The sequence below is a fragment of the Cantharellus anzutake genome (genome assembly GCF_015039405.1).
Source record: "Cantharellus anzutake strain C23 chromosome Unknown EI90scaffold_155, whole genome shotgun sequence".
In the NCBI taxonomy this organism is placed as follows: domain Eukaryota; kingdom Fungi; phylum Basidiomycota; class Agaricomycetes; order Cantharellales; family Hydnaceae; genus Cantharellus; species Cantharellus anzutake.
Window position 1 is genome coordinate 1 of NW_024067105.1, and position 11055 is coordinate 11055.

An 11055-nucleotide genomic window follows, 5' to 3' on the forward strand; every position below is an offset into this window, starting at 1 on the left:
GAAACGTACGGGTATCAGTTTGAATACGAGTGGCCACTTCTCCTGCACCGATATTATCGAAATACGCGATATCTTGACGGAGGATAGCTTGGAGGTATTTCTCTCTGATTCTTCTCGAGTTCACTTCGCCCGTGTAGACCTGAGATAAGTAAAGTCAGTGGACACGAGTTCAAATCCAAATTCTCCAGTGATAAGATACACAAATAAATATAAAGAGAGAGAGGGAAGGAATCGACTTACCCAAGTAATCATATAGACATACGAACAAATGAGTATCCCAACTCCAATCAGCGCCAAAAAAAGGTGTCCATCGAAGCTCGATGTCTAAAATTATCCCTCGCTTGTTGGAATTTCCTGATAATCTGGGAATTTGCACGAGCAGCTACTTTTTACCGAAATTGACGAAATTGTTCGTTAGGTTCCCGAAGAGGAGTGCCATGAGTGGCTAATGAATCCATAGGGGAAGATACGGAAGTGAAAGAAGTGAGCGTCGAATGATTGTTGGTGTGGGGGGTATGTGGGATGGTAGTGATGGGGGTGGGGTGTGTATCCAGGCAAGAAAAGAAAAAAGAGCAGTACGTTTAAACGACAGATAGCACGAACACGGGTATTCTGCATACCTGAGCAGCACCCGCAGCAAGAGCACAAAGGATCCCGATAAAATCCAAGAACATTCCCATCTGGTAGAAAAACGAAAGAGCGCGAAAAACGAAACAGGTCCAGCCTCCGTATTGTTATCCCTAGTCCCTTTATCCTTGAGATCAATAACGGATACTTCAACATGATCAACACTATCAACCGCCGCCGCGACCCTCCTCTCATCGTGGTTATCAGGGCTCCGAGAGGAAATTGGAGTTGCAGTTGCAGTGGTAGGTATGGATCGGGTGGGTGATAGCTGTAGACTGGACATTTCGATGGAGCCAGCGCTGGACATCCTCACCGCCGATGTAGCCATGGTTGCGTCTTGTTCCCCTTTTAAACCGGAAGCTGCTCAAGGAACACTGTAGCGGGGAGCAGGAGGAAACTAGTTCCCTCATCCAGCTCCATAATCCGTTGATGCGGCCAGGGCGACTCGATATTGAGACTTGTTGCAAGGCGCCGGCGCGGTTCGTTCCGGACCGTGGGTTTGCTGGCGCGGGCCCCGAAGCAGGTATGACATTGACAGGAAGAACTGGAACTTCCCAAGCAGGAAACTCATTTACGTAATTATGCCTCCAACGTAAAATTTACTGACGAGGACTTCTCTGCACGATCGAGCGCAAGAGACCGACCAACCAATTAGCTGAAAGATAAGTATTACTTCCCGTACATGTGCCCGCTTACAATTAATTCATATGTGTCCCGGCACAAGTCGGTGGGCGAAAACAGCCGACTTTCTAATTCTGATCTCCAACTCCGTACGTCAAGCGACTGGAAGATTGGTCTCCCGACAAGTCGATCGGGATCATCAGTCCTTCATGCTTTGAAACCGGAAAACCCCGGCCAACTGCCTTCAGGTTCTACACCAGACTCCAGAGCTCAACCGCAGCGTGCTTAATTCGTGTCGACAAGTTCCCCATGGAAAACGCCCGCTGAATGAATTGAGATATGATGCCTTCCGCGTCAAGATACTCGACACGCAAATCCGGATCAAAAATTCAAGCCAGATCCACGCCTCCCTCCTATTGAAGAAAATGGGCGAGGACCTGAACAGCTCTCTTCCGAGTGCACTGGTCATCAAACAAGTGGAGCCCCGAATGGTTTCAAAAAGCGTTCCCTTCAGAATCGACAACATACATTTCAGTCGAATTCACGCCGCCTTTGTAAGTTGGTAGAGTGGGATCAGATACCCGAATCGGCCAAGTGCCACCGCAATACTTTCTAGACTCAATCATAACCATTTCCTGATGCGTAGCCGCCTGGAGCGTATCCCGCTGGCCGCGCGCCACCCTTCTACCAGGGAAGTGGGGATCGAGGCCCTGTGAGAACTATTTGCATGGCGCCCAATACTTAACCTCTCCCAACGACCGAACCCATGTTATTTTTGAGACAGATTCCCGATGCTGTTCAACAGTTATGAGGCCTAGCCACAGTTGAAGATTAGAGGAACGAGAATCTAGCATTTTTTCGCCGGGCTTTCGGGGAATTAGGTCTGTGCGTTGTCCTGGATGAGGCTATAACCACCCGCAGGAAAAGAGCCATTCCAGGCATTGGATACTGAATAGTGAAGGTGAAGGCTTTTGGCATTCCACCACAATCGAAATAACGAGCTTTACGAAATGCTCATCTCCATATAAGTCACACCTCGAATCGTTCACATCCACTTTTCTCGTTCCCTTAGCCTCAGTGTCTCAGTCTAAACGTCTCTCCAATCGGCATGTTGAGCGCAATGGACAGTATTGTATCATTCCTTCCACGTCTCCAGCTGCAACTGTACTTACCGCTTTTTTGCCCTAAGAAAGCCCCCTCCGAGTCATCCCTTCGGACTCGACCTCCGCTGATCCTGGAACGTGCACAGGCATCGCTCCTGTATTAAGTCAATGCACTTCCTGGATACTCGCGGATATCCTCCGCGTCCCCACAATCGTGGTGGTGTGCCACACACCTGCCTGACACCAGCCAGGAAATTGGTTGGGATCGATAAGGCCCATATGGGATTAATGTGAGGAGCAACGCTCAGCCCGAGCTTGGGACGGCAGACGTTGATTTTGATAGTGGAATGGCGCCATTGAAACATTGGCATCGGCATGAGTACCCAATAAATTCAGTTTCACTCCAACATCTCCTCTTTCAAATCTTCCCTGAACGTGCACGGGAATCTAAGGTCAAATCGGCAAAAAACTATCCGAAGCAGAGGTAGAATTAGGACTTTCAGGACCGCGAGAGTACGGTTGCCGCTCCCCAATATCATTCGCCGTATCATAAATACCCCTGGAACGTTGCAATGTGCTCACATGCTGGGAATGGATTATAGAATTAATTGGAGTCTATGACTCTGCATGGGCCACGCAAGCAGCCTATTTCGCGCGCAACTAGCCATTGCTCTGTCAATTCCTCTGATACTCTTGTGGTCGAGATTTCGGAACAGAGGGCCGGTAACTCTCTAGATTTGTCTCTGCCGCAATTTCGCCAAACCTAAAAGCTGACATATTTTCCAGACTTTTACTTTCCGACCACAAAGCTTCGCGGGTTGTCTTTTCCGGGCATCAGGTGGCCAGGAAGCTGTCATTTACTTCAACCAACGTTAACATTGCGGTCCTACACGCAACGCTATATAAGCCAGTATGACTCTTGATTCACTCCGTCACAAAATGAAGACATTAACCGAGGAAAGAGGAATTACGGACATTCATTATGGTATTAAACAATCTGGCTGATGTCGACAATGATTGGGGCTTTCATCTTTCCCTGGATAAGAAATCGAGTTCCATCTTTACTAGCCTGGGGAAGGTAAAACCTGTATTGCATAGCGTCATTAGGGGGTTTCACGATGAGCTAAAGTGGTCCTAAACTGGGATGTAAACTAGACTTAAAGTGACCCGAGTTGAGGGACAGTTAAGAGTTCAGTTTAGATGGGAGTTGAGAAGCATTCACGATGGACTGTCCCAAACTAGTCCCAAACCCGCCCAACACTTGAGGCCACAGCTGGCTCCTTATCACCGACACCACGTGGCTCTAAATGGATTATGTAACTCATCGCTGCTGCCGTCCAACATGCTGAACTCATTCAAAGGCCAATGATGCCGACTCTTTGGTGGCATGTGGAAACTATTTCTGCACACTGGGCCCCTGGTATATCAAGCATCGGCACTTTGGAGTAGGGTGAGAGTGATCTCCCTGTTGGATTATGAGTCACCAGCTGCTTCAGCGATTCCACCTCCATTGTAATCCGGTCTCTCCGATGCATCTGTGCACTATCCAACCCTTTGCATGGTATCATATATACACCTAATAATATTTGTCACTTATGGCCACTGCCCTTTGCAGTCCCACTTAAGTCCCCCACTATAGTGCAAGTGTAGCCGCTGAGCGCTAACACCTTACCAGGCTAGTCATAGCAACACTCCCTGAACCCACTTTGGAGGCACAAGTTATGAGCAATAGCTTGAATTCACAGTCGGTAGCTAAGTTGATGGCATGATGTGGTGGGGTGGGGTTGACTGCAACAACGGTGCTGATAGTGACGGAGAGACTAATTCAGTGAAGGATCTGTACAGTTATCTGAATGGACATATGTATACTAAGCCCGAGTTTGGGATTTGAGTTTGGACTACTCTATATAGAGAGAACCAAGTTGAGGGTGGCTGGACGAGAATATAGTGGACTCTTAATTAGGAAGGTATTACCACTAAACAATAGTAAATACATGCTTCGAGGTTGTTCCTCCAACACACCCTCTCAAACGAAAGAACATGTAACCATCTAACATGAATCCATGATATAATGAAACCGGTGTGAAGAAATTGACTGAAAAAGAATGGAATAAAATTGAATGGGAATGGAGTGGTGAAGGGAATGTGGAAAGGTGAAATCCAATGGATGCGTGATCAAGGGTGCTAGTCCAATAATCAATGGTGATTGGTTGTCTTCCAAATCTGAGTGGATGCCATGCCAGGCAGTCGGTGGGGTGAGCCTTCTCAGCAATCCCGGGTGTCCAACTTGTCCAAAGTGTGCATGAGAATTAATACGATATTTGAAAGGGGGGATCACCCTCTGAATCCACAGTGTTCCATGGTAAGGCAGTAAGGGAGTGGCCCCAATGGCCTGCTGGTGCCAGGTGCAAGGTGGGATTGGGTTGCTGCCTTTGAGCGTGCGCGATTGGACCATGGGAAAATGAAAAAATGGTGACGTTGTAGGCGGGATAATCGCCCACGCACAGTGCCGGCTCGGATACCCGTTTCCACGATCAGAAAACCCCTTTCATTCATGCGACGACTCAGTATGGAATTGGTATCTAAAAATAGTGCTAATTCGTACGATTCTGACGATATCAAGAACGTCCCAATCGGTGGAGAATTGACGGAGTTCTATGTTGGGCAAGTTAGGCATGGCAGGTCACGAGTATGTGCGGGCGTGGGAATCTCAAGCGGCAACCCAGGATTCCAGCCTCACTCGTTCCCACGGCGTCTAATAAATTGGTAAAAATGCTCATCGGCTGCGTGAGAGTTATCTCCGGCTTCATTTCCAATTTCGGCTCTTAATTCCGTAAATCCGTTGAGATATCACTTATTTTCTTATATTTTCATATTTTTGCATCATTTCAGTTATTGATCAATATTCTTTTATTGATACTGTTACCCTTTTTTATTATTTCGCCTAATAAGGTATGCAGGTGCCATATGGTACCAATATTTCTCATCAATTATTCTAAAAATAATTGTTCCTTATATCCTGTACATACCGGATTCTGGAATAGAAGTTCTCCCCTCCCCCATTTTCTCTAAGGTGCTAGGACGCGCTAGAGAGGGTGTGAGTGAGTGGAATTCCAACAGTAGGAATAAGGGCAGCTGTCTAGCTCACAACGAGTGAGTAGTGGACGCTGAGCCCGGACCTTGCGGAAATCCCAGAGAACCCACACGGAGTTTAAGGATCGAGAGTCAAGCGAAGTTTAGAGAGAAAGTAGAGAGTTTAGGAGAGTTTGGCCCCACGAGCTTAGTCGGCATAGAGAGCCGCTAGCCCTCTTGCAACGTGGCAAGGAAGGGAAGGGAAATAAGAGTGTTGCATGCCTGTCTGAGGACTTAGAGCAAGGAGAGAAGGGGGGGTGCCAATTACTGCCTTCCAGGACTTCGAAGGGGTGCCAAGTCCAACCTTAAAGATGGGCGCCAGACTGGACTTGTGGGCCAACACAAAACTTGAATGCCACACACCGGCCTTAACAGTGGGCGCCGGGTTGGACTTTCGAGCCCAAACAAACTTGAATAATTGCCACACACTGGCCTTAATAGTGGGTGCCAGGCTGGACTTCCATGCCCAAAGACAAACTTGAAGGATGCCACACACCGGCCTTAACAGTGGGCGCTGGGCTGGACTTTAGTGCCCCAAAACAATGCCGTGTAGGACTTAAAAGGATGCCTGGTGTACAGGACTTAACAAATGCCGCATGGGACTTAAGATACGGGGGATTGCCCCTGCCTCCGCTGAGGACTTATGAAGGTGGTCAACTGCACTTTGACCAACTGCCACGAGAGTCGGGCGGACTTCCTTGATACCTAAGCTTGTCCAGGCGAGCCGCCTGGGCTCATAACCTATAGAGAGAACCAAGTTGAGGGCGGCTGGACGAGAATATAGTGGACTCTTAATTAGGAAGGTATTACCACTAAACAATAGTAAATACATGCTTCGAGGTTGTTCCTCCAACACTCTAAAGTACAGCTTTGGCCTTCAGAGGCCTGTTTTCGAATTTAGCTAAACTGACAGTTTAGAACCAGTTCTGTCCAGTTTAGGTGCAGTTAAGGATCTGTGTTATGGAAATGGGATTTTCCCATTTTTAGCCTCTTATGGGCTCTATGCAGTACAATATCACGTGACATGTAAAGAGTAACAACCTAACCAACTATTATCACCCAAAACACCCGATGTCTATGTTATTGTAAACCCCACTGTTACAACATCTGTTACATTAATTGTAACATCTTCTCAATGTCACGGCCCCCTCCTGCACCCGGACGCTATAGAAATGGGCCAATTAGGCCCCATTTTTATAACAATCTGTCAGGGCACACCTGCCTGACCCGGGTCCACCCGGACCCACCCGGCCACACCACACCCGCTCCCCGCTGCCTATCCCCCTCCCCCTCCTTCCTCCCTCTCCTTCCCTTTCTTTATCTCCTTCTTCACTTCTTTCTTCTCACCTTCCTCTTCCTGTTTATTTCTTTCTATCTACATGGATCATCTTTCTTTGTATCGATGTACTATTGACCCATCCGGCTCACACACCCCAGACGGCTTCCCGCTGTGCCCAGCACACGCGCATGCAGCAGACGCTCTCAGGATCCCCCACAGGGACACCCGGATGCCTGTGGCTGCCTCCGAGGATGATGTGGCACTCATCATGTGACTCAAGCCGCATGTACATAAATGTACCTGAAGTGGGAACCGAAGAAGTAACCTTCTTCTCACATTCTCCACTTCAGGTAAGTAGTATAGTTTCCCCCTTTAATAATAATAACACATTCTCCACTTCAGACTAAGTGGCCAGGGACCGCTGTCCCGGATCGGGCCCACCAGTATGCATGCCCGCTCCACACCCCGCGACGGCTTCAGTGCCGGACATTACCCCTGGTCCCTCTCGACCCTGGACGCGTCCCTGACAGGATCGGCAGTTTTGGTGCACTTTAGCCCATTGTGAAACCCCTATTGGGACGCCTATTGTCCACCATATATATATATCAATCACCACATCGCACTTGGGATCCATGTCGTTGGGAACCACCTCTTGGTTGATTGGTTCGTAATCACATAGAGATAATCAGAAAATGAATTCGGTTCTCCCATTGAGAAAAATCTCCCAGTTGAATACATCGAAGATGGAACAGGTGACAATTAATGGGACTCTTCCTGCTGTGCATGAGTAGACTTTTATCCAATCCCTCCATTCAGATGGGAGGTGAAGGTCATAAAAAGGGCACTTCAGCCAGGATTCATCTGAGCCGTGCCTGGACAATGACGAGTTGGAAGTTTGTCCACAGTTCATATCCATTTCCAGGACCAAAGGAATGGCAGATCGAAGGGTCATGGGGTTGGGGATGGAATATGAGCAATGGGGGGCAACTCCAGTATTGATGATCCACTTGTTGAAACTTTGCACGCAAAATTGTGCGATCAATTCACCTGAATATGTTGACCAGACAAAAGAATCATGTGCATCGTAAGCGCAGACATATCGGCCTCCAGGAGAGAATCCAAGCGAGTGTCGCAAAGGAGAGGAAAAGTATTTGGGAGACTGAGCAGTGGAAGGAGGTGTGAGAAGCTGAATGAATTGGTTGTCCAAGACACACAAGAGTGTTGTGTTCTCATACCAAACATCTTTAAAATTTCGTGGGACTCGTACAATAAAACATCCATTGTCCGACACTGCAGTTAGAGGAAGGTAATGACTACTGGGAAGAATGCCAAGGTTTACTGCAGGCATTTCATGGCGGAAAATGGTAGTGTTTCCTTGAGTATCTTCAGTGACAATGTGGGCATTACCGCCTTGGATAAATTCAATCCAAACAGGAGGAATGGAAGAATCGCTGTGGAATTGACAGATTGTGCACTGATTGTCAATGTCAGCTACTTTGATAATACCACTTCCAAATCCAAGCGCTACATGATGGCCATCTCTTGAGAGCGCTGCACAGGTCACAATGCCATTGCGAACATTGTTGTTAAGAAACTCGGCTTTATAATTGGTCTCCCATCTACAGTTCTTCGGCAATTTAGGTAGCTCCACCTCCATCACCCTTCGAGCTCCATGTGCCTCATCGGATAAAGGAATTAAGCCACCGGCGAACTTGCTGGAGACACTGAACACTCGAACAGGGTCTGAGAGATGACCATAATATTTGTACACGGGTGATGACATTGGAGAGAATGGAAGGCCAGATTGATAAGCATGCCATGGGGAACTGTGAAAGAATTTCCAAGCATCACGGATGACAGAGATTGACTTGTGATTCTTCTGTAAAACAAAGTGACGTCACTGCATTGAAACACAATTCATTTGCGGCTTCACCTCAAAATCATTCCAATCATCAGGAATATTGTTACCTCCTGCTCGGAAGAACGAGATCAAGTTTTTGTGTCCAAAATTGTTCAAATTCTCTCTGCAATTCATTAGACTCTTGTGAAAAGAGGAGCAAAGGGTCCAAGTGTTGGAACAGGTGTGTAAGCACATAGTTGACATGCTTGGGTGCTGGAGTGTTGTTCCTAGACTTCCACTTTTCTTCATCTCCCAAAGGAAGTTCAGTGGGGAGACCGAACTCATTCCTTTTAATGACACCATTCATACACCAGAGGAGCTGCAACCCAATTGAATACCCTTTCTTGCCAATCGGAATCCCGGTGATGAATTCCTTCACTGTTGCATGGGAAAATTTGACAGGCCCTTTTTTCGCTGAAGGTATATCGATTATTGAGCTAAGGGGCTTGAGTATCGAGTGCACTTCATGCTCAGGAATCGTTCCAAGGAGCTGTGATAGGTCATACATGCTGAGTTTCCTCTGTGCAACAATCCAATACGATCACTGGGTGACCCTTTCCTGAAGACAATACACCCCCAAGTTCACGCATAGGGTTGATGATCCAAGCTTTCACCTCTTTCTCTAGAGGAGAACCATCAATACTGCTGAATAAAGCGGGATCCCGAAGTTGCCTGATAAGCGAGTTCTGATACTCGGCATTGAATGCCGCAAGCTGTTGGGCAAGGGTGGAGGGGAAGCGTGATATCGAATCGAGTCCTGTTCCCTCTTGGTTCTTATCCCAGAAGAAGGATGCTGCAAGGGTGTGCTGCTTGTCAAGCGTGGAAGCTACACTCATAGATATCACAGTTTTCCCCATCCCAGGCGAACCACGCAGCCAGACAAATCAATTCTTAGGATCCCTCAGGTACTTGAGAATTGAGCTGCGGATTATCTCCCGAGTAGTTTTGGGGCTTTCTGACTTGCTCTCCACACAATAATATTCAGCATCTAATTTGGGCAGTTTTGAAAGCTCGTCTGAAAATGGCACTCAGATAAAGAGTCTAGAATCAAGCCAAAAGGACGAACAATCCACTGACACCTGAATCGTATGGAGAAGGTTTAAAGTTGTTGCCACCAGCTATAGAGAATGCTCTATTAGTTGAAGTCTATCGGCATAAATACCGATCTTGCGAACTGCAAACTGGGAGAGAGCTTCACTAATACACGTCCTCACACCATTTATGCTTTGCACTAAAGAGCCTGCCATGAATATTTTCCTCAAAGGCTTTCGATTCTGACTCTCGAGCGACTTGATCCTCTTTACCTGGTCTTCTAGGGCCCTGTCAACAATTTTTCAAATCTGAATGAAAGATCGGAACGGCAGCCACATACAAGTGTAAATCCTTGAGTGGGGAAATTACTTTGGGAGGAATGTGTCCTGTCCATAGCTGGAGGGGGTGCAGAATCGTGTTATATGCATTTTGTACATCATCACTCAGCCCTTTGAAAGCTTCATTATTACCAGTAACATTCTACGTGAATGAAGCAAACATTAGGGATATATCATTACTAGTTGTGGAATGCCGAACCTCGTAAACCTGAAGCAGTTGTTGTTCTTGTTGTACTCTATTTTGTTACCCTGCAGCTGTGTTTGTACGTGGCAGTGCGGCTAGCCCGACTAATAATTACATCTGCATGTACATGAGGGGCTCGTCAATACAAGGTAGGGTTGTCTGGTTGGTGTGGTCGGGGTGACAGGGTCCTCTGGGTTGTGATGTCTGGGTTTAAGTCTTATCTGGGTATGCGTGGGGGTGTAGTGATGTCTATGTCACTCCTCTCTCCCTACGGGGGGTTACTGGTTGGGTACTCCTGTTTCCTGTTCCCCCGTTCGGAGTCGTTCTCTGTCTGTTCTTTTTGTTGATGGCCTGCGACTTCTTGATGAAGTCTGCTAGTCTAAGAATGCCTTTGGGCTTCCCCATAAGGGTCAAAAACCTGTTCTGATGGCCCTGGCCCAGTACGCGTCTATGTTTCTTAAACTGTGGGCATACCTGAAGGATGTGCTCTCTCATCTGGTTAGCTGCTCCACATGTGCACTCTCTACTCTCTGTGTGAATACCGAACTGGTGGTAGTATTCGCCCAGGTGTGCGTGGCCGGTGTGGAACTGGACCAGCCTGCTGAAGGTTTTTCGGTCCAGCAATTTGAACCTGGTGGTGGGTTTGATCGATGGGGGTGCTGTGTGGGATCCTGATCAGATCGGGGTGGGTGTGCTTGCCCAGTGTTCCTTCCAATCTTCTTCCATATATATAATATATAATAATAATAATAATCTCATATCTCATATCTCATATATATATATCTCATATATATAATAAAGTCAGGTTGAATATATTGTTCTATTCAGTTTTTGTACTA

General features: G+C 47.2%; 3 protein-coding genes across 3 annotated transcripts; all 3 read right to left on the reverse strand.

Moving 5' to 3' along the window:
• Positions 1-10: 10 nt before the first annotated feature.
• On the reverse strand, positions 11-303 carry EI90DRAFT_2880938 (uncharacterized protein; the record flags this gene model as incomplete). Its single annotated transcript, XM_039053921.1, has 2 exons — positions 11-139; positions 241-303. Coding segments are annotated over 2 exons (192 nt in total), but the record flags the coding sequence as incomplete, so codon positions are not given.
• Positions 304-382: 79 nt separating this feature from the next.
• Positions 383-955, reverse strand: EI90DRAFT_3159563 (uncharacterized protein; the record flags this gene model as incomplete). Its single annotated transcript, XM_039066233.1, has 3 exons — positions 383-445; positions 621-680; positions 716-955. The coding sequence occupies 3 exons, from the start codon at positions 953-955 to the stop codon at positions 383-385; spliced, it is 363 nt and encodes a 120-aa protein (XP_038908518.1).
• Positions 956-7619: 6664 nt separating this feature from the next.
• Positions 7620-9560, reverse strand: EI90DRAFT_3179335 (uncharacterized protein; the record flags this gene model as incomplete). Its single annotated transcript, XM_039066356.1, has 5 exons — positions 9202-9560; positions 8731-9152; positions 7977-8588; positions 7810-7921; positions 7620-7778 (listed from the first exon to the last, which is right to left on the reverse strand). The coding sequence occupies exons 1-5, from the start codon at positions 9517-9519 to the stop codon at positions 7620-7622; spliced, it is 1623 nt and encodes a 540-aa protein (XP_038908519.1). The 5' UTR covers positions 9520-9560.
• Between the last annotated feature and the right edge of the window lie 1495 nt (positions 9561-11055).